This window comes from Myxocyprinus asiaticus, chromosome 30, assembly GCF_019703515.2.
Source record: "Myxocyprinus asiaticus isolate MX2 ecotype Aquarium Trade chromosome 30, UBuf_Myxa_2, whole genome shotgun sequence".
Classification (NCBI taxonomy): Eukaryota; Metazoa; Chordata; class Actinopteri; order Cypriniformes; family Catostomidae; genus Myxocyprinus; species Myxocyprinus asiaticus.
In genome coordinates, this window is record NC_059373.1 from 22,056,697 (window position 1) to 22,081,413 (window position 24,717).

Sequence of the window (24,717 nt, forward strand, 5' to 3'; positions counted from 1 at the left end):
TAATGCTACTCTGTCATCAGAGGAAACAGCCTATCACGCTCTTTTTTTGGTGGGGGGGGGGGGGGGTGAAAGGGAGTGTCCTCTTCCCTATTGTTATAGAGCAGGAGTATGCATGTGTATTGCAGTTATGTAAACCCCTCTTGGGGGAATGCAAACAGGCTCTCTGCAATGTTTGTCTTTCGGGAATAAAAACTAATATCAAAGTTTTATGAGAAATCTGTAGGTTACTCTGCTTACTAGATTAAACTCATATACTGTATAGAAGCTGCTACTGTCTCTAGAATATTTACTGTTATCATTAGCTCCTGTAAGCATTATGCAAGGCGGTGGGAAGATTTTTACATGTCCTAAATGTGTCATTTTAATTTCCTTAATATAGGCTAAGGATTTCATGTTCAGATCTTACATAATGGTAACACTTTAGAAATAGATTGTATAAATGAACACTACTGTAGATTGGTACATTTTCAGAAAACCACAACAAGGGCCTCAGTGCTCTACCCCAAGTAAAACGACCCTGCCTAAATGTCTCTACGATGTTCTGGTGCAGAGATATGTTTGGGTGCTCTGAATGGTTGCTAGGGAATTGCTAAGTAGTTTTCAGGGATAAACTAAAAGACTGCCTGCTTGCACGATTAAAATGAGCCCAGCCTCTTGTCTCAATATAATTTAGATCCGGAGATATGATCACTCTGATCACTTTTCAATGGTAAGTCTATGGTATTATTGCACCTGTTTTTCGCTCAGTGGGCAAACATTGGACACCCGATCGCTAATAGAAGTCATAGCACAGCTCTCCTCATTAAGCCGGTCGATTTGACAATAGTTTGACAGAAGAAGAATTGGCTTAGGTATTTTCGAAAATTCATAAACCATGGCCAGAACAATTTGAGCCTTACCTACTATTGGTAGTTCTTAATGCATCAATTAATGTTAACGTATAGAATTCTTATTGTTAAAAATATATTTTTATATGAAGAAATTAACATTAACCAAGACTAATAAATGCTGAAAAATTATAATTCATTGTTAGTTTACAATAACAAAACGTTATCTGATCTTGTTATATACAACCTTGTTGTGAAGTGTTTCTGACATAATTTACTTAGTGTTCATATTGTGGGCGGTTTGAAATAATGTTACATTTGTTTGGTTGCTCTCTTATTTGAAGTCATTAGTTCATGATTTTAGATGCAATTTGTGTCGGTTGCGTTGGCCTCACTGTGAGTCAACCTTGTTGTATCGCATGTCGCCCCATCTCAGGTACAGGATGCAGTGCGCTGTAGGATGGGTGGCTGCAAAGACGACAGTGAAAACTCTCCAGACTCCTGCAAGAACGGCCAGGTGCAGATCATGGTGAATAGCATTCCATTCCATCTCATCTCACATGGGGTACTACTCTTCTCTTAAACAGCACAGCCTGCTGGGTGATACTTTTCAAATTAGATTTTTTTCATGTTTTGTAAATAGGAGCAGGTGGCTCATTGAATATGTCTGAAAATTCCACATTAGAGAAGATTGCTGGTTAAAATCCTGCTCAGGTCCCTTCTTTGCAGTAACACCATCTATGTTCTGACTCCTCTGGAGATGCCCTTTTATGGCAGCTGTGTGCTATTTCTCACTGCAGTTAGAGAAGTCCACAGTTGGTGTTCAGGGCCTAAAAACAAAGGCTTTTGAAATATCAATGAAATAAAGACTCACATGTTGAAATATTTTTGAAAGGTCAAATTTGTTAAGAAAATATTGACAAATAATTCCTTTATTCTGTTTTTAGGCAGTAAACTGGAAAAACAGCAAGCCTGCCAGAAACATGCTTACCTTTTTAAAACCCATATACTGTAGGATATTTTAATATTGTTTATCAGTCCTTTATCCAGTGCTCTGCAGTGATTTGTTTGTCAAAGACTAGACTTGCATGTAACCATGGTAACAACAGCAGGAACTCTCCAAATGTGTGTGTGGATCAGTTTGGATGAGAGTGATCACCACCCCTGCAGGTCCGCTCTACCTTTCCTCTCCTTTCCTCAGCTCACCCCTCATGTTCTCTTTTTCTGTCTCTCTCTCTCTACCTCTCTCTGCCTCTTGCTGACAGAGGTGCCCGCACAGGCCCAGCCTCTACAGTCAGGAACAGTGTGGCTCCCTCCGATATTCGCCTGTGTGCTGCCAAGGCTGCCATCAAGCCTGCCACACCCACCCTCCACTAGCCTTGGCCAATCACAGTCATGGGCACAGTCATAACCATGCCCATGTTCTCAGCCAGAACCACACCCAGACCCTAAACCACACCCACCTCCTCAATCACAACCATGCCCATTCTCTCAACAAAAACCACTCCCACACCCTTGACAAGAACCACACCCATACTCTTAACCAGAACCACATCCATACTCTCAACACCACAGACATCCTCAACCACAACCAAAGCCAGAACCTGGTCCTGGAGCAAAACCAGACAACCGTACGTCTACGAGAGTAAAATAGAACCATGATTGTTCGTCCGTGCTTTAGAGTTAGTACTGTCAGTTTTAGAGTGTAGCTGACAGCATAGTGTGGGCATATTAGTTGGCTAATTAGTAAAGTGGTTTGCTGTCAGCAGATTTGACTTAGTTATTTAGTGCAAAGTTGCTGCTTAGTTTCCATTGCTATGCTGTAGAAGTAGGTGCAGGTCTCTCTTTTTGTCCCTTTTCTTCTGTCTTGAATTTTCTTTTAAACTTTAACATGCAGGTATATGCACACATACAAGTCACTCTCGCTAGGGCATGCTAAATGTTTTCCACAGTGTAATGCCCAGACTAAAGCTTTGTGTTCTTCTTTGAGTCAATTCTGTTGGCAATTGCCAATGCTGCATTACAATGAGGACCTGAAGTTAAAAATAATGGCTCAGGGACATACATTTTCTGTTTGCCCTGAGGGAGGTAGTCAGTTTGCGTCCATTGTATCTCTTTACACCACAATAATATTTTTTTTCTTGTTTGGAAAGTCAAGCCCAGCTGTGTCAGATTGCGGTATGCTAATTTGTTTTCTCTTCAGTAATTAGCGCTGGTGTTAAGGGATCAGCTTTTTTACTGTAGAGGTGTTGCAGATGTATTGCATTAGACTAGGACTTTGTTGAAACACTGCAGGATGATTGCTAAAATTAAAGTTCAATCTTAAGTTGTGTCTCTTTATTCCTTCTTGATGGACTCTTTAATCACTACATATTTTCTGTAACTGCCCTCAGCTCCATCTTTCACCATACCAAAGTGGTATGAGTCATATGTACAGTGCATTATGAAGAAACAGTGCATATGCATATAGTTCACTTTGTGCACAGTATGCAGAGGCATTTTTAACGTGCTTTAATGAGCTTTCTTCTCTCCTTCATCCACCTGCTCAGACGGACTTTGAGAAAGATGTGGACTTGGCATGTCAAACGGGTAAGTATTTCTGGTCCTTTTTGTCATCACCTCTTCTCTTCTGCTACTTCTTCCCAGCCTTGCACATTCATCACCAGTTATTTTACATTTCTCGTTACACTGGTTCTAATGCTACTCTGGTAGAGTTTGTTCATGTAAAGTTAATCCTGCTCATCGTTGTCTTCCCTTCACTCGCAGAGAGAGGACACCCATGTAAGTCTCACTCTAAATTGGAACATTCCTGTTTGTACTGTATGTCATTTGTGTTAGAAAATAGTAATTTTGTTTGTTTTTCATAAATTGGCATATAAAAAATTTGCATGTTTACCTTTTTTATAACAGTACAATATTTCCTTCATTTTACTAGGTCCATAGTTTTAGCTTGGAACTTTCCAAGATCTGTGATTGGCTGATTAAGTTTTGGCACCAATCACTGATCATGTTATTAGTTTCACATCAGAATAAAATCAACTGTGTTTCAGTATTGGCATGGCAGTTCCTCTGCTGTGTATTTACCGAAGCTAGTAAAAATCTGGGTCTGTAACCAATTTTATAAGAACAAGAACACATATTTTGGCCTTAGCAGTTACAGTATGTGGATCAGAAACTACTATTACAATATAAACCTTCATCAATTCCTGAATTTAAGCTAAATATGCTATAGTCTACTCACAAATGGATGAGCACTGCAGGCTTACTGTGATATTATCAATCAGGACACATTCCCCTCCACATCATTGTTGGCCCTGAAGCAACTCTCCTATCAACAAATCAGATTTTAGGGTTAAGCTTAGAATTAGGCTTAGAGCTTGGGTTGGGTGTTGAACAACATTCTTATCAACCTATAATTTCCCTATGACTTTAGGAGAAGTAAAAGTTTAGGGTTGGGTTTAGGGATAGGGTTAAGACAATGTGTGTATGAGAGGAGCGTTGTTCCAGCACCAACAAAAGATCCAGGAACATGTCCTACTTGGCAACATCAAGTCTTGGCATTAGGACAGTACTTGAGTTTTTACCTTTGATTGGCTTTCACTTCTATGGTTCGTTATTTACTTAGGCTGTTACTGTACTGGTAGCTGTTACAGCTGATCATTTTTTCTTAGAAGAGCTGATTTGTCTTTGTGCATGCATTTGGCTTTAACCCAATACAGTTAAACTGATCTCCTATTCACCTGCTTCTACTGGGACTCCATACAATCTTTGCATGCTGAGACCCAAATACTAATCCACTTGTCTGAAAATGTTTGTCCTTTCTTGCCCACACCACAGCCTTCTGCACCCTTTGACCATTTCCTGCACTTACGATCTCTGCACTTACAAACATGTCCATTTCCATGCATTGTAACTGAGCTAATTTTCTTTTGTCTCCTCTCCAATCATTCCCTCTACCAATCACATATTCTTTGTGCTCTCCTAAATAAATCGGAATCACCCTGCTCGCACACTCTTTGACCTTTCTGCACAACATATGGGCTGTATACCTTTGGGAACTTCCATGTAATCATCCTCTATCCTCCCCTCTCCTTTTCTGTACAATTCTTGCGCATCGCATCATTATCTTTCCAACTTTCTGTTAAGATCTGTTTCTCTGCTCTTTACCCCACTGTCCATATGTGTGGTCTTGTGCACTTGACCTTTGCTTCTGTCACTTTCTTCCCACTTCTGTCTATCTTTCTTCTTTCTTTCATTATTTTGTTTTCTCTCCTTTGCCCCCCACCCCAGTCATCTTTAAGGAAGTGAACACCTGTAACCCTGCTACCATAACTGGCACTCTATCCCGTATCTCCTTGGATGATGAGGATGACCCTAAGCTTGTAGCCCACCAGGAAGGAGTCAACTTCAGCAGCCTACCTGGGAACATCCCTCCCCCTAACCTTTTAATCCAAGTACCTCCTCTGGGTCCCCTGAATGAGCTCAGTGAGCAGACACTAAAAAAAGAAGTCAATGTGGAACAGCAAGGTCAGCACCAGCGATCTGGACCCATCTACTTGTGCACTGAGAGTGGGCTGGGATGGGCCCGACCGAACCCTACTTCCACTCAAGATTCAGTTGGTGGAGGAGGTGGGGAAGGGGACTACATGGTGCTCCCACGTCGGACAGTCAGTCTCAAGCCCCCTCCTCCACCCCAGGATGACAGCAATCCCCTGAACATTACAGTAGACGACCCACCCTTTCCTCCACCCCCTTCACCCATGACTCTACATCCAGCCGAGAGCGAGGCCTACCCTGTGGACTTTGCAGCGGTGGACCACATCAACATAAATCTAAACCGCTCCTATGGCATGCTGAAACAGCTTCCAGCCCATGCCGGGCACACACACTCCCACACCAACACCCACACCCTGCAGGTCAAGCAGAATCGGCCCTCTGTCCGACAGATTCTTACCTCGGGCACAGTGGAGCGCACCAGAACCCTTCCTCGCAACCTGGGCAGCACCAACACCAGCCTCTCAGCAGGATCTTTGGAAGTAAGTAGGGAAATACAGGTTTCATGCCCATCTCTTTATCACTGCTCTGTCTTAAACATGTCCAACATAAAAAAATAAATAAAAAAAACAGCCCTCCCTGCTGGAAGAAGCCTAAGTTGGAAGCTGGTTTTACATGGTTTCTGGCTGGTCCAAGCTGGTCATTAGCTGGTCCAAACTGGTTTAGATGGTTGATAGACTGGACTTGAAGTCACTGGGCCTGATTTCAACCTGGTGGACCACCTTGGACCAGGGAAAAACAGCTACCATGTTCCAAAAACCAGCTTGACCACAAAGCTAGTATGATCAGGTGTTCCCAGCAGGGCTGATTTTCTTACATTCCAGGGTATTTTGTGCACCCCTTGTGGTAGATTAATAAACAGATTCACTTGTCTCAGCTGTTCTGGACTCAGTATTTAGTCTTTCTCAGCCCCCTTTAGACTTAGACTTTGGACTCAAACTTAACTAGCTAAAGACCAAAGCCAAGTTGCAAGAAACCACTTAAGTTAAGAAAACCCTTGTTTATAATTGTAGGTGTATTGTCACTAAGGGTTTTCTGAATTTTTCTTGACCTAGACTAGACTAAGGTGGACTCGAACCCAATACTACCCTGTGGTTTGCAATTATGGAGTAAATCCCTGCAATACAATAGTGGTGTAATCGTCCTGAAATTTTGGCAGAAACTAGAAACCACATAGCACAAATAATCACCCTGTCAGGAAAATGTCTGGTAGCTCAGCACAAAATCAACAAAGAGACAAAAACAAGCATGGATTCTATGATTGCAAACACACCCACCCACATACCAAACACACAAACCCTACTATTCTATATAGTAACAGAGACAATTATACTATTGAAGTGTAAAAAGAGAGCAATACTGATGATCTTATTAGTAATGTCTTCTTGCATTTCGGGAACGGATGATGGTGCATCATCTGTTGTCTATGAGACGTCACACATACTGATTATCCAACAACGCTCTCATCAGTCCGTCACAGAAATGCAGTCAGGCGTGCTGTCCATACTCAGAATCCCCTGTCAACATGATGTAACACAACTTAGTGACTGCTTAAGTGTGTGTGTGTGTGTGTGTGTGTGTGTGTGTGTGTGTGTGTGTATGAGTGCAGTTGAGTTTCAGTCTATAATTACACTACAGCCCCACAAGGAGGGACAGCAGATGGTGAGAGAGAAGCACAACCAGAGGAGGTACCTGGGAGAATCTGTACTCCTTCATTAGTGGACACACACACACACACACACACACACACACACACACACACACACACACACGTTGGTGCAGCTATCATTATGAGGACTCTCCATAGACATAATGATTTTTATACTGTAAGAACTATAGATTATATCCCCTAACCCTAACCCTACCCCTAAACCCAACCCTCACAAAAAAACATTTTGTATGTTTTTTAAGTGATTTGAATTATGGGGACACTAGAAATGTCCTCATAACCCACATTTATAGCATAATACCCTTGTAATTACCAGTTTGTAACCTAAAAAAATGTCCTCGTAAACCACTTAAATCTGCCCCCCCCGCCCCCCCCCACACACACCTTCCCTCTCTTTCACACACACACACACACACACAGTTGTTTGAACTAACTAAAGGCAATCGTCATACTTAGTCAACATAAATTCAAATGGACCCTTACTTGCTTCCTAAATACGTGTTGTCTTATTATGAATGATTCATCGGCGCATATTATTTTAAAGAAACAAATTTCTTCGTTGGCCTTCATCAAAATGTATTAACTTTCTATGCCACTGAAACAACTTTCCTTCTAAGCTGATGTCACCAAGCCCTCTAATTTTTCTACCCCTCTCCTCCTACCATCTGCTATATGGGCACTGTTTCCAAATGCTGTTCCTGGAGCCCCCCCAACAGTATATGTTTTGGATATCTCCCATATCTGACAAAACAATTTGAGGCCTTAAAACACTTTACTAATCAACCAATGAATTGCATCAGGTTTTTTAGATTAGGGACACATCCAAAATGTGTTGTATTGGGAGGAACAAGGATGGAAAACATTGTTATAGAGACCACTGTTCACAATCCATCTTCTGTGAACTTCTCTGATCTTCTCTGTAAACACACTAAGCTCCACGTACTCAATAAAAAAAATAAATAAAAAAATAAAAAAAACGTACTCAATTCTCAATAATATTGCATATACATCACTTTGCAGATATAATTTAAATAATGTGTTTTGTGTTTACAACAATTTGTATCACACTGTACCTTTGTACAGTGGTTACAGCCATTGTATTGTGTCAGTGTCGGTTAAAGGGATAGTTCAAACACAAAAATAATAATTATGTTATCATTTACTCACCCTCACACTGTTTCAAACTCGTATGACTTATGTGAGATGGTGTCATTGTATAGAAAGGAGCAGCATTTTGTTTTAACCAAAATATAGAAACACATGAGGGTGAGTAAACAAAGACAAAATTCTATTTTTATTTTTATTTTTTGGGGGGAGATTATTTCTTTAATGTATCACACATGAGATACATGTACTAGTTTTGAGAGTTGGTCTTACAAACTCATCTGCCAATTCAGGAGTGTCAAGTCCTGACCCAGTCAAGACCTGGGTCTTTGCCAATGTAGGCGGAAAGGAGGTTTGAGATGTGGTGTGTACCTTACAGCTCAGATGTTGATAAAGTTAGGTTAGTTTCATCCAGGAGTCACTGGATGAGACAGGTGAAAAGCCATAGCACTAAAGATCCACCTACAGATCTGCTGAAAAGGTATGTGTTCATGCCTACCAAAATATCAATACATAGGAGCCTTTCCCTAGGAGACACCAAACATTTGACCCTAAACTTGAGAGTGAGTTCTTTAGAAAGGCTAAGTTTAAGAGATCTCTACTAAAATCAATTTGGAAGTACAGTGTTGCAGCCTTTCAAGCCTCTAACAACCTGCTTCAGAATTATAGTGTAAGTGCACAAACACTTTTCAGTAAGTGGGTGAGACAGAGAGAGATGGAGAGTGGATGAGAGACGTATAGTGTACATAAAGAGGTGGTCTGTTGTCAGTCAATTAATTAACTTTGGAACATCAACTTGAAATTATGTTCACAACTCATTATATTTCTGTAATGCAGCATATTTCTGAGTAAAACAGGATATTCAACAAGCCAAACAGATTTTATCTACATATAAGAAGAACACTGAGATCTTTATAATATGCTTCTGCTGGTTATAAAAGCCAAACTTGTTCCCTTTTTTTTTTTTTTTTTTTTTTAAATCAAAGGCTAATGTCAACATCATTTGTGCTGTTTTATGAAGGAAGAGTTTTTAACACACATTTGCCAAGTGATAACCACTTATGTTGATGATGGAGCTCAGTCTGAGTCAAGACATGAAAACAAACACTGGTAAACAGTTCAGTAAACTGAGGAGTAGTATATGCTCACTGCACCTACATGAGACCAGTGTGTCATGAGTGCCACAGTCATAGTTTACTGGGGTGCTCAAAGATGTGCAGATGTGATTGATTGTGTCTTCTCTCCCCTCCCCCTTCCCCCAGAAGAAAAGAGTACGGTACTCTGAGATGGACTTTCAGGTAAGACCCCATCCCCAATCTGTCATTAGCCTGTTGTTCGTGCCTCTGTCCAACATTAGCTAGAGATTTGTCAAAGGGCTCGTTCAGAAGCCAATGTATTTACCGCCCTGGTTTTTGTTTTCCCCATCATGCGTTTTGTGCAGTGATTCCCAACCTGGGGTACTTGTACACCAGGGGCTACTTAAGCAGGTTCCATGGGGTACTTGGAAATATTTAGGTTTTGCTTTGTTAAACCTATCAAACAGAAACTTAAAATAATATTAGGGAGTCAAAAGATTAAAGTAAATATAATTTATCATCAAATATAAAGTCATTATTTTTTACTATTATTATTAATTTTGTATTTATTTATTTTGTACAAATAATTTACTCGCCCTCATATTGTTCCAAACCTGTATTGTTCCAAACCTGTATTATGTTTCTTCTGTGAAACATAAAAGGAGATGTTAGGCAGAATGTTAGCCTCAGTCACCATTCACTCTTTTTGCATTTTTTTTTTTTTTTTTTTTTTGCCATACAGTAATTGTTAATGGTTTCTGAGGCTTACATTCCACCTAACATTTCCTTTTGATGAATAAATTATGACAGAATTTTCATTTGTTGGTCTTCTTCTGTCTCTTTTAACACATTCTGTTCCTTTATAGTGAAAGGCACTATAATATAAGTTAAAAGGAACACATTTAAGGTTTTGTATCGATGATGTGGTACTTGAGTGCATACATAAGACAAAAAAGGTTGGGAAACACTGGTATTAGCAACAGTCCTATCCATGGCAAAACTGCTCAGTGTTCCATGTTCCTTGATTCTCTATCATTTTCTGTCATTATTTCCAAATTACATCTATAATATGTAATCTAATAGTATGTTGTATAACAGTTAAACATGACTGAATATATATATGGATCGAGGTTGCAGAAACACTGAAACAGTGTGGAATGAGTGGCATTATTGTGTGTGAAAAACATAGAGACCATAATGAGATGAGTAGAGATTGCATGTGTATGACTGAGGCAGCCAGTAGGACACCTCCATGGAATGATCAACTGGCAGGTTCCAACAAATCTCCAGTCTAAAGCTTCCCAATTAATTTTCTCCAGAACGCACTTTTAAATAGACTGTTTTTCAATTACATTTGAAAACCAAAGTGTTTTTTGACTGGATATTTGCTCTCCAGTATAGAGGCTTCTTCTCAAACAGAGGTATGTCTTATTACTAACACAGTCAGATGCTTTTAGAGCTTCAAAACCTTTTCCATCCTAGTTAGTGCTGCATGATGTGCCTCATCCAAAAACAAATAATAAATTCATAAATGGAATACGAAAGCCTCTCAGACTGAAGAAACTCTGTAAACAAACCAAAGATGTTTAGTATTGCAAACGCACTGATCCCACGTGGATGGTGAATGGAAATAGTGCTTTGTTGGAGTTGGTATTAGCCAAGGAGGTCTATGATATCTTGAGAAAACTATCTGTGAGCATCCCGTTAACAACTTTCATTGGCCATCAATATAGAAAGATGCTTGTTGCTGCTAGATTGATGTTGTTACGGCATCTACCAGCAGTGGCTAACTGGCCCATGCTTACAAGCCATGCTTTGACCCCTTGGCATTTGCAGTGATAGTTGGACCATGTTAAAGCAAGGGGCATGTCAGTTTTGTGTGAAAACCAGCTGTGTCTATGAGTAACCACCTCCAATTAAATCTGGGAATTGGTGGAAGTATGTGTCAGTAGGGAATGACACTGACTAGAACGCTTTAACATAATTTAATACCCATCAACTTTAATAGCCAATCAGAACACCACCCATTGAGAGGATAAAACCTGACAGCGTTTTTATAGTTACCTCTTCCCTAGTTCCCTATTTCCTTGACTACCATCGACCAAATCCCAACTCTTCCCGGACCTGCCCTTTCTTATTTTTCTTTTTGTCTTTTTGTTTGTTTGCTTAAACCCCCCCCCCTACAGAAAGTGATGCACACTCGCAAAAGACACTCAGAGCTGTACCATGAACTCAACCACTCCAACAAGTTCCACACCATAGACAGGTATAACAGGGAACCTGCCATGTCGTCCTTCAAGGTAAGATTCTAACATGTGCCCCTGATACCTAATCCTGACTTGTTAATACACCCAGGGCACCACCTCTAAACACAATGTGAAACAATCTCTTACCCTATGTGTAATAAATAAATAAATAAATAAATAAAAACATGAAATTTCAAGCTATAAACTATGATTAACTTGGCTGTAAACATGCTAACCACATAAATTCAAAAAACGTTTAAAATAGTAACTGGAGCACTAAATTGTTGACTTGCATCATTAATTACTAAATAATAGTACTGAAATTTACATAAATACTTTGTTACCTGATAGGCAGAAAACATCACTTTTTGTTTGCAGGACCTACTATTTAAGGAATATTCAGGGTTCAATACAAGTTAAGATCAGTTACTACAAAAGAGCGATTTCAACTCGTCCCTCCGTTTCTTTTGTTTTTTAAAAAAAGCATAAATTGAGGTTACAGTAAGGCACTTACAATGGATGTGAATGGGGCAATTATTATTTTTTTATTATTATTATTTTAAGGCAGAAACGTGAAGCTCATAATTTTATAAATGCACTACATTCTTCTGTTAAAACACAGGTATTATTTGAGTTGTAAAGTTGTTTAAATCATAACCTTTACGGCGGACCATTGTTCTAGGTAGATGTTGTCATGGCAACAGTTGTAAAACTTGATATTACTTAACACAGAAAGGTTAGTAAGCAATTTTATCACACTAAAATCATGTTAACATGCATATTGTTTACATCTTGTGACTATTATTTTGAAATGGTGAGTATTTAAAGGTGCACTCAGTAACTTTTTGTTTGTATCATCTTGGACCACCTAGTTGTATAGATGCAGCATGATTCAGAATCAATAATTTTCAGTTACATATGCCATTGTAGAAATTAATTATTCTCAATCAGCCATGATTAATTTAATTCAAGAGACAAAGTGTCCAATAACAAGACAGTTACTGAGATGAAGCGAGTAGTATTCAGCTGGTCATGTGATTCTAAAATGGCAGCCCCCATGAGGGCACCCCTGCCCCATGTAGAATAAAACAGCTTTTATAAGGTTACTGATATGACTAGAGTCTTCATCTCATGAGAGTGATCATGATTTTATACATATGTTTCAAAATTACAATTAATTTCTTTAGAAGTAAAACTTTTTTAATGGGGAGAAATGACTGAGTACATTTTTATCAAATGATTGGCCCTGTTCACTTCCATTGTAATTGCCTCACTGTAACTCAGATGTTTGTTTTTTTTTAAAGAAAAGGAGTGACAAGTTGAACTCATTTTTGTGGTAATCAACATTAGGCCACAAATGCTGTCGATTGAGCTTAACTTGTATTGAACCCATAATATTCCTTTAATGTCTTTAAATTCCCTCTAACCTGCAGGAAAATTTCAGGGATTACATAAAAAAAAGAAAGAAAAAAAGAAGTTTTGATATTAAATATGATTAAAATGTGAATGCAAGCTAATATGCTCATAAACGCTGAACTTATTTAATTGTATGATAGGAAGTGGCATGAACATTTTATATATTTACTTCTAGGATATGGGTTTATAATGGAAGCACAAATTAGCTTTAAAATGCCACTGGACATGCACACCTGGTTTTTGGGAGACTCAGGTATTGCTTTGCTTCCAATTCCCCAAGCATTATGTTTTTCAAGCTAATTAATACAGTGTAATAGTTGGATCATATGCAGACCCCTGCCATTACACATATCCAATACACCTGTCTCCAGCTGCGCTCTGTGCTATCTGCTTTCCCTGGAATAAGCTGAAGGTTTCTTTCTTTTAGCTGAGAGAATCATTCTGTTAGCTAGACTGCTGAATCTTTAATGTTCTATTAGCGGAAGGAGCATGAAAAACATTCACGCTCACGAATCCAAGGGTTTTGACATAAAGATTTAAAAACGCATCCTCTGGAAAATTACCTGCTGCAATATACACTGTTGAGACGAGTGTGTTCTTTAGTGGTATTTGCCAGATGCCCATTCACTTTTAATTTGGATTGTGCTGTCTGAAGCCTTAGTAACGAGACATTTCTGGCCTTTAGATCCTTGTGCTGCACTATTTTTGCAGTATGCTTGGATTACGCACATACAGACAAGCATCATAGAGTCATGCTCTCACGTTACAGAAGATAAAACTAGTTCTAACCCCATCTCCAATGTTTTGACACTCTACAGAGCCCTTGTGGCAGTTAGTGATGAGTCAGAATGCTTTTAGCATTCACCTTTTGATTCACAATTAGAAAGCAATTATTTTTATTTCATTCTACAGGTCTTTGATTATGTTGACAATGTTATAATTATAGCTATAATGGTATTCATGAGAGAGAAAAAAGAAAATTATACATTTGTAAGTACTATAATAATTCAGTGCCTTGTGCCAAGCAATTATTTGGATTTCGTCTTCAGGTCACCGGTTTGTGACTGGAGTGAGAGTGAATTTTCAATGAATACAAGCATTTAGTTGACATAATTTATTCATAAAGAAGCAATATTCACATTTATGAATATAACTTAAGTGAGGTCCAAATGTAACAACAATTAGTAATAAATTGGGGAACATTTTTTACATGAATTTCTCAGAATGACAGTATACACTCGAGCTGGCATGGACTCAAGTTTATGCATACCTGATGATCCACGTTATTTGATTTCAAAAATCCTCTTGTGTGACATTTTGTATAAAGGAATTATCATGGTCACAAAGTTGCTTATTCGATTAGTGACCTAGAAATAGTGCAGAATCTGAAATATTTACCATTCATTGTATCATAATTGATTTATATTTTTCATAAAACTTAAACTTTTTTTAATTTACAGGTCTAAATTAGAATTTGAATCCCTAATTTTTAATGAGGTTTCAGACTTTTGAACCTCACCATATTATCTTAAAACACATAAGTGCAACTTAAGTACATTTGCAGACCTGCTATAGTTCTCTTCAGAACAACGTTTTATTTATGTATGTATTTATTAATGTATTGATTTGTCTGGCTCTTAATCCATTGACATAAATCAAGTTTCCCTCAATAACTAGTCTACCTCATAAAACCGCATCTACCTCAAAAACTAACCTAAAAACAGTCTGTTAATAATACATTTCTGAACATGCCCCAAAGTGCCATGTCAGTCATCTTTAAACCCCTCTAACAATCCGGCCACCTTCACAGGTTCCTCCTCCACCTCCACCAAGACATTCTGAGCCATTTTTAACACGGAGAATGAGCTTCGTTTACAAAGAAAGCCAACGTAAGCATGTCAACCAGACCCCATACCCCCAGCCTGTGTGATAGGGCCCTTTTTTATAATGGTTCTTGTTGGTGCAATGTAATTCCTCACTTGTTGACTCTATGAGGTGTAGAGGACTAAATATTAGTTTTTTTTTTTCCTCATGCAAGCTTAGTATGGAATGTCCCCTGCGGTATTGTGCTGTACTGCTGTAAATGACTCAATATTGTGCTGTCCTTGTGTTTGTGGTAGTGCGTTATTAAAAAAAAAAAAAAAAAAAAAAAAAAACTTTAACCCTTTATTTAAAACATTTCAACCAAACCATAACATAAACTCATAACCTGACAGATTTAGTATGGGTATCAAACTTGGTTTTAAAAGTCCATAAACAGATACACTACAAAAATTGTCTTCTTAAACAGTATTTTTGGATTTTTTTTTTTTTTTCTAGTAAAATTATCTAAAAATCCTTAAAACAATAAACATTTACTTGAGAAGCAAAATTACACAAGATATTAAAACTTGTTTTCAGAGAATATATATTGAAATATATTTATTTTTCTTACCATGACATTTTTTAAGCATAAAGCAATACATTTTGTGAGGTTTAAGTTTAAAAAAAAAAAAAAAAAAAAAAAAAAAAAATATATATATATATATATATATATATATATATATATATATATATATATATATATATATATATATATATTCAAGTCGTCATTTTTATTTGTATAGCACACATCGTTTCAAAGCAGCTTTACAGGAAATCATGCATTAACCAAAAAAATTAAACTGTAATATTTCATTGTGTATTTTGATTATAATATGATTGTAAATTGTGTACAAAAATAAATAAATAATAATAATTAAATAATAATTGTATGTAGAACCCATGTGAGCAAGCTGAATGTGACTGTGGCATCAGATATTGGTTAATGGAGAAAAATAACATTGGGAGAAACCAGGCTCACTGTGGGGGCCAGTTCCCTTCTGGCTAAACAGCATGAATATAATGCTAATATTAGTTATTTGTGTGCAGTGCAAGTCATGGTTAAATTTAGCAAATTAAGTAAGCGTTAAGGTCCAGTGTTTAAAAAAAAGAAGAAAAAAAAAGTTTTTTTATGAACTTTAAGATTAATGTCTTTAAAGTCTGTCATGGATTAACGGCAGAAATTCACACAGATGCATTGTCCTTTGTTAGCTGGCTGATGGAGGTGTTTGTTGGCATTTAAATGATAGTCTATGTATTCCATTTCAAGAGTGTAGTCCATCAATAGACAAAGGTGATGCAGGCAGAGATAAATGAGGTGCATCGCAGTTCAACCTGCAGGTCATTTCAGTGAGGTTCAGTGGGGTCCATCCTAAGTCCAAGGTTCAGGCAGTGGCATATGAAGTATCTGATGTCTTACAGATGGAGTTGGCATCAGTTCATCCTCTGAAGTGAAAAGACTGAAGTGATGTCTGGCTAGCACCGGCTGTAGTTTGACGAAACAGGAACAGAGCTGGATCTGGCTGGCTCTGGTAACCTTGAGATATGGATAATATTAGCGTAGATGCCATTCAATTTTATGCAGAGTTATAGATCATGATAGATGTTTCTGGTTCCGGCAGACCAAACTAAAGCAGCCTAATTGTGAGTTGATGGGTAAATTAGGTGTATGCCTGGCTAAATAGATGAGTCTTTAGTCTAGACTTAAACTGAGTGAGTGTGTCTGCATCCCAAACAGTGTTAGGGAGACTATTCCATAGTTTAGGAGCCAAGTATGAAACCTTTTGTGGATTTTGATATTCTTGGAATTATTAACAAGCCAGAATTTTGTGATCGTAATGAACATGATGGAATATAGCGTGTCAGAAGGTAACTTAAGTACCTTGTAGCTAGACCATTCAAAGCTTTGTATGTAGTTAACAGAATTTTAAAATTAATACGAAATTTAACAGGTATATTCTCTAAAAATAAGTTTTGTTACTGTACAAGCAAGTTTTAAGGATTGTTAGATTTTTCTTTATAAAGAACACAAAAATACTGATTAAGAAAAATATATATTTTATTTTTTATTTTTATTTATTTATTTATTTTTTGTCCAGTGTATGAATTGTAAAATTGCATTTTAGTCTCTAAATCAGAATGTGCGGCCATAAATCTGTATAATGGAGCATAATATGACTGGTATACGGTAAGTAAGCACATAATCTTACAGCAACAGGGTGATATAAATGATATTAGAAGTATGCTTGGCCAGTGTTGAAAAACATGGACTTCCATTGTGTGTGCGGGCCAGTGAAGAGATGAGTGCGCAGCAGGGAAAATCTAAGCCATTTTCCACCTCTGATCTTATGCTAGAGTTCTCTTTAATGACATTTGATCATTCTAACCACTGGTGAGAACTGTGAGGTTAGTGGGGTCTCCAACACATCCAAAACGGCCCCTTTCAGACCCTTTCTTCTAATCATCTTTCTCTCTCTAGTTCTCTCGCACACACTCTCACTTCAATCTCTCGCTCTTGGCACAGACTCGCTTTATCTCTTTCTTTTACTGTGGGGACAGTGGAGCCATCTTAGTCACTTGCAGTCGCCTAAATTGCTTGTGTTAGTAAGAATGGAGCTTGATGCAGTTTGAAAGGCAGTTAACCTCTAAGTGAGGATGCTGGCTGGGCTGATAGCTTTAGCGGAGGCACCCCATATGGTCCCAAATGGATGAAGGACTGGTACCCTGTGTTCAATCTATTCATGCTAATGGAGATCCTACAAATGAACACAGCAGGGAACTCAAGAGCAAAAGCAGGCAACAGTCTGGCTCCTGAAATATGGATTAGCTGAAAACTTCTGCTATTGTTACCCACGGCCTATGACTGTTGTATGCAAATGGTAAACATCACGAATACATGAAGAGATGTAGTAAAGCTTTAATAGTATTTTTGTTGTAATTTTATAATCTTTGTTATTCTTTATCTGTGTACTTGTTTTAATTGGGACTATCATTATGTTATTTTGAAATAGTAACATTATTCTCACAAAACAGATTGTTTATATTTTAAATTCTGATTGTAAAATGACTATAAATGCACATCTGTTACTGCACATTCTATATTAATGTGCCAAGTTGCTAGGTTGCTTGGCAACTGCATAGGCATACAGCTAGGAAAATTAACTATAATACTTGTTGGAAAAATTGTTATAAATAAATGTAATTTTCTATTGAACATTTGTGTCTTTTATCATAATGCTTTTGCCACCGTTTTATAAAAGCAACAAGCTTTTTCATTGTGCCTAACCCAATATGATACAATGTAGCCATATGGCAACAATTAATTTTCTTTCACCTTCTAACCTTAAGAAAAAGCTACAATGTAATGCCTTCTTGAAAATAAAAGAGCAGTCTTAAAGTAACCAATATTATGATGTTTTTTTTTTATTTTTTATGAAGTCACACTGCATCACATGCATCGTTTAATTACAGAAATATTAATTTAATTCAAGTAGTAATTTATCCTTTTTAACTAGTTTTGGACCATTTTCCATTGTGGTGCAGAGTTGTTATACAGCAACATTTCTCAATTTTTTCAATGTTACATTCATTTTTTTTATTATGTAATAAATTATGTATCTTTACAAAATAACAGTCTTAGTACATTGCAGCAAAAACACACTCGAAGTAATCTGCTAAAATTACTGCCTAGGTGTTAAATGCCTTCATCTACAATTAGAAAGCTGAATCCAAATCATGATTGCATTGTGTGACCCTAATCAACTGGTACGAATAAAACATAACTGCTTTCTAGTGTAACTGGCTCATTAAAAGGGACAGACTTACCTCTCTTAATCACTATAGCACTGATAATGTTAAGTATACTGGAAGAGTGGTATCATGAATCTAACACTGTAATTGTCATGCCCTCAAGAGATGAAGAAGATGGTGCCGCATATGGCTGCCTCGATGTGGAGCTCTCCAGTTCTTTTGTTGTTTGTGTTTGTTTGTCCTGTGTTTAGTAATATTTTTCAGATCAGTTTTACCAGGGATGAACTGCTGAACATTCGGCAGCACATACCAGACAATCTTTTCCCGGTTTTTGACTATTCGAACGTATCGCTTGACATTTTTGTCAGAGGCGCATCTGTGTTGTTTAAGCACGCTATGAGACGCAGGTGAGGGAATCGAGCCAGCGCGCTGGTCAAGCTCCGTCTTTTGAACAGCGCTGTTGAGTATTCATCTAGCGAATCTCCGCTCTCTCCCTAACAAAACGGTTGAACTACATCTCCTCACCTGTACAAACAAGGACTTTTCAAACTCTGCTGCCTTGTGCTTCACAGAAACCTGGCTGAGTGAAGCCATTCCGGATAGCGCGTTACATCTACCGGGCTTTCAGCTGTTCAGAGCGGATCACATTGCGGAATTAACGGGGAAAACGAGAGGCGGTGGAACATGCTTTTACATCAATGAAAGTCGGTGTACAGACGTAACAACGTTAAAAAAGATGTGCTGTCCTAATTTGGAAATACTTTTTATCAACTGTAAGCCTTTCTACTCGCCGTGGGAGTTTTCCTTGTTTATTCTGGTGAGTGTTTATATTCCTCCACATGCGCACGTGAATGCAGCGCTGCAACAGCTGGCTGATCAGATCACAGACACGGAGCAACACCACCCGGACTCATTTATTATCATTCTTGGTGATTTCAACAAAGCCAGTCTCACCCATGAACTGCCAAAATACAGACAGCACATTACATGCCCAGAGGTGGGTAGTAACGCACTACATTTACTCCGTTACATTTTCTTGAGTAACTTTTTGGGGAAAAAAAAATACTTTTGAGTATGTTTTATGGTGGGTACTTTTCACTCTTACTCAAGTAAATTTCGGAGGAAAACAATTTACTTTTACTTTGTTACAATGAGTAGCGTTCTTGTCATTACATTACTGGTTTTAATTGAACAAGTTTTAATAAATGCATAATTTATTGCGATTTTTGAACAGGACTCTTACGAAAGTGGAACTTCACAGCTGCACGCTGTCACTCGAGTCGCATTCAACACTACAGCAACAAGCGCAAAAAAAAAATGTCTTCACTCTATACAGTGCCTTCATTTTACACCAAGACAATGATATATTTCAAGATTAAAATTGCAGCTCCAACTTAATAAAACACTTGCGGTATGTTTTAGAGATTGTGATAATGTGGGCTTGTCTGTGTCATGGTGAAACTCATTCATTTTCAGCGTGAATCTGTAACTATGGGCTCTTATGACCTCAGTTTCTAAGTTTGCATTTTTATATCAGTGCTGCAACATACAGTATCAGTGCCTACTGTATAAATCCTTGTAAATATTGCCCTGCCTATCGCGATTATGAGCATTTCTGCACATGCACAGCGTTTGACAGATGCGGGCGGCTTTGTCTTATCGAAAACAAACTTCCAAGCACAGAGATAAAGTGCAATTTACCCTTAGTGTACAGAACTAATTATCTAAATTCTTTCGACACTGACAATGATGAACCGTCACTGAACTAAATTCTCGCAGGATGTAAAAAGCTGTGAAATAATGACAGAAGGCATGAATAAAATATTATCTTTCTTCAGTGTACAATTAAACATATATTATTTGGGACTGTGTGACACTGTTCATGTTTTTCACCATAATAATTACTAGAAAAAGATTTCCAAACATCTCTTCTAATTGACAGATTCGTCCAAAACTGAGAAGCATCCTTAAAGTGATAGTTCAGCCTTTAATTAATATTCTGTCAGCATTTCCCCACCCTCATGTTCTTCCAACCCCGTGAATCGTTCTATATTTTATGGAACCAAAAATATTTTAGACAGAATGTTAGGGACTGACAGTCTCCATCACCATTCCCTTTCAAAATATGGAAGAAACAAAACATGCAGTGAAAGTAAATGATGATTAAGGTTAGGATTCTGTCTAACATATCCTTAAAGGAATAATTTACCCAAATTTGAAAATTCTTGCATTTACTCACCCTCATGCCATCCAAGATGTGTATGTTTTTTTGTTTTTTTTCTTCTGCTGAACACAAATATGTTTAGAAGAATATCTAAGCTCTGTTGGTTCACAGAATGCAAGTGAATGGTGAATGAAACTTTGATGCTCAGAAAGCTCATAAAGGCAGCATTAAAGGAATTCAAATGACACCGGTTCAATCTGTCTTCACAAAGGATATGATAAGTGTGGGTGATAAATATTTAAATTATTTTTTACTAATAAATCTCCACTTTCAAATTTTTTCTTCTTTTGTTTGGTGATTCAGTTATTTGTGCATATCACCACCTACTGGGCAGGGAGGAGAATTAATAGTAAAAAAGGACTTTATATATTATAAAGTTGTATCTGTTTCTCACCCACACCTATCATATTGCTTCTGAAAATCACTGGAGTTGTATGAATTACTTTTATGTTGCCTCTATGTGCTTTTTGGAGCTTCAAAGTTCTGGTCACCATTCACTTGCATTGTATGGATGAACAGAGCTGAAATATTCTTCTAAAAATCTTCATTTGTGTTCTGCAGAAGAAAAAAAGTCATACACATCGGGGATGGAATGAGGGTGAGAAAATTAGAGCATTTTAATTTGTTAATGAACTTTCCCTTTAATTTGATGCATGGAAGAAAAAAGTAATATGGGTTTGGAACAACATGGTGGTGAATGATGACAATTTCCATTATTTACAATTATATTAATAATAGTTGTATTATTTTTATTAATAATAATAATAATAATAATTCTGTAATGCATATTAAATGTGTATCATATACTGGAATATAGGAGAGCAAACATCCATTACATTATATGTGAAAGTAACTAGTTACTACTCTTTTTAGTATTCTTTTTATTGGATACTTACTCTTACTCGAGTAATTTTTAACATGATTACTTTTACTTCTACTTGAGTATTTTTTTAAGTAACTTTACTTTTACTTGAGTAAAGTTTTTGTCTACTCTACCCACCTCTGTACATGCCCCACCAGGGACAGAAATATACTGGACCACTGCTACACAACATTAAAGGATGCATATCGCTCTGTCCCTAGACAGCTTTGGGACTCTCTGATCACTGTCTTTTTCTACTTCTTCCAACCTACAGGCAGACATTTAAACAGCTAAACCTGTAGTGAAGACTGTAAAAAGATGGACCAATGAAGCAGAGCTGGAACTACAAGCCTGCTTTGACTGCACTGATTTAAATGTTTTTGAAGCTGCAGACACCAATCTGGATGATCATATATCAGTTTCTGTGAGGATGTGTGTATTCCTACTAAGACTTATTTAACATTCAACAATGACAAACCATGGTTTACAGGAAAACTCAAGACAGCTTTGTCGTGCCAAAGAGGATGCTTACAGGAGCAGGGATAAAATCTTGTATAATCAGGCCAAAAACACACTAAGGAAATTAAAGTGGCTAAAAGAAGCTACTCTGAGAAGATGAAAAACAAGTTTTCAGCTAACGATCCTGCATCAGTGTGGAGAGGCATGAAAGGCATTACTAACTTCAAGACACCATCCCCCAACATTGTAGGGAACCAACAACTTGCTGGCAACTTGAATGTGTTTTACTGTAGATTTGAAAAGCCCAGTCTCACACCCCACACCCGAGCTTCACCTGAGCTTCACTTCACACAAACACCAACTGCAACAAATTATTTAACATATCCTACCTCTTCTGCATTACATTCCCTTGCACAGTATATAACAAATTTGTATTTGTACATACTATATGTATATTTTTGTCTTATTGTGTTTCTATATATACTTATATTTTCTACTCACTTTTTATTTTTATTCTATTTATTATTTTTATTTTATTTTTTATCTCTGTCTTGTGTTGTTTGTGCACTGGAAGCTTCTGTAACCAAGACAAAATGTATGTGGAAGCATACTTGGTAATAAAGCTCCTTCTGATTCTGAAGGTTAAACTCTGAACATCTAACGGTGGTCACAAAGCACGGAAAAACTATTTTGTGTGTTTGTGTTATTATTACAGCAAATCTGACTGTAGCGCACATCTGCATGTGTTTACCTATTCTTTGCATGCTTGGTATACCTCGTTGAGACTGTTTCCCTGCAATTGAGTTGAATTATTGGTATTTGAGAACAACTGTGAAGTTCAGGTGCTCTAAACAATCTGCTACAATCAGGGGGAGAGTAGCAGATGTACTGCATGTTTTTCCTAGCATTCACTCTCATCTAATTATTCTCAAAATAGTGTGAGGGACTCGACATGGAGGCAAAGGTAGAATCCATATGCAGGAAGTTTATTACACACAGCAAACAAATCCAAAACAAAGGGCAGAGACATAATTGTTGAAGCAGGCAAAGTAGTCATTATTAAATAATCAGTTCAACCAGGCAAACAGAGCAAAACAGTAATCCAAAAATCAGTAATCCAGAATAGCAGGCACAATGGTTATAACAAGAAGGCAATGAAACAGGCAATGGGAAAAACACTGTGATCCATCGATCTCTGGTGGAGGAGGAGGCTCAGGATCCATGGCCAGACGTCGGGTGGACCGGTTTCAACAATGACACATGAAAGGAAGGAGATATGTGGTAGTTAGCAGGAAACTCCAATAGGTATGTTACCTGATTGACCTGTTTGAGAATTCTGAATGGACCAACATACCTGGGGCTGAGCTTCCTGCAGGGTAGCCGCAACTTGAGATCATGTGTAGATAACCAGACCCTCTGACTGGGCTGGTAGTTGGGGTGGGGATGCCTCCGTCGATCAGCTTGGATTTATTGGGCCTGTATGGCCCGCTGCAGACTGACGTGCGCACTGTCTCACACCAGCTCGCTCTGCCTGATCCAATCATCCACCACTGGCACCGTAGAGGGTTCACCTGACCAAGGGAAGATAGAAGGTTGATAGCCCAGCACACATTGGAAGGGAGTGAGTTCAATAGAGGAGGAGTGAGTGAGGGATTTCTGAGCATATTCTGCCCATGGGAGGAAGTCGCTCCACTTCTGTTGTTCACGACTGAAGTAGGACCTGAGATATCTGCATATCTCCTGGATCAGCCTCTCCACCTGTCCGTTTGCTTGAGGATGATAACCAGACATGAGGCTGACGTTGATGTCTAGCTGCTTGCAGAAGGCCTGCCAGACTCTGGAGGTAAACTGCGTTCCCCGATCAGACACTATGTCTTCTGGCAAACCATATATCCTGAAAACTTGGTGGAAGAGAGCGTTAGTGGTCTCCATGGCAGTGGGTAGACCTTTCAAGGGGATTAGTCTGCATGACTTAGAAAAATGATCAATGATAACAAAGATGGTAGTATCCCCATTGGAGTTTAGCAGATCTGTGATGAAGTCAATGGACAGGTGGGACCAGGGTCTCTGAGGGATAGGCAGTGGCTGTAGTAGGCTGGCTGGCAGTTCTCTGAGGGTTTTTGATTGTGCACACACTTGACATGCCTTTACATATGCAGTGACATCATTTATGAGTGAAGGCCACCAGAATGAGTTATGTACCAGGCTTATTGTCCTCTGGATACCAGGGTGTCCAGTGCTGAGGGAGGTATGGATCCATTGGATCGTTCTCTGGTGTAGAGTGTGTGGCACATACTGTTTTGTTGGGGGGCATTCAGGTGGTGCAGGGTCTGTCTGTTGGGCTCTTTGGATTTCTTCCATGATGTCCCAGCTTACGGGTGTGATGATGACTGGAGGTGGTAATATGGATACATTTTGAAGTATGTTGTGAGAAAGATCATAGCGACAGGAAAGAGCATCAGCCTTGCAGTTCTTACTGCCAGGGCAGTAGGTGACTGTGAATTGAAACCTTTTGAAGAAGAGTGACCATCGGGCTTCTCTAGGACTGAGTCGTTTTTGTTCCCTTGATGTATTCAAGGTTTTTATGGTTGGTGATTACTTGGAATGTATGGGCAGATCCTTCAAGCCAGTGGCGCCACTCTTCTATTGCAGCCTTCATGGAGAGTAGCT

The 24,717-nt window shown here is 38.2% G+C and overlaps 1 protein-coding gene across 1 annotated transcript in view; it reads left to right on the forward strand.

The window, feature by feature from the left end:
* Window positions 1–24,717, forward strand: part of adgrb2 (adhesion G protein-coupled receptor B2) — a 445,556-nt gene that overhangs the window by 399,613 nt on the left and 21,226 nt on the right. Inside the window, exons 26-32 of the mRNA XM_051664567.1 lie at window positions 1,264–1,356; window positions 2,093–2,458; window positions 3,377–3,416; window positions 3,594–3,608; window positions 5,118–5,863; window positions 9,417–9,452; window positions 11,417–11,530. Coding sequence (XP_051520527.1) covers window positions 1,264–1,356; window positions 2,093–2,458; window positions 3,377–3,416; window positions 3,594–3,608; window positions 5,118–5,863; window positions 9,417–9,452; window positions 11,417–11,530 — 1,410 coding nt within the window. The remainder of the gene's footprint in view (window positions 1–1,263; window positions 1,357–2,092; window positions 2,459–3,376; window positions 3,417–3,593; window positions 3,609–5,117; window positions 5,864–9,416; window positions 9,453–11,416; window positions 11,531–24,717) is intronic.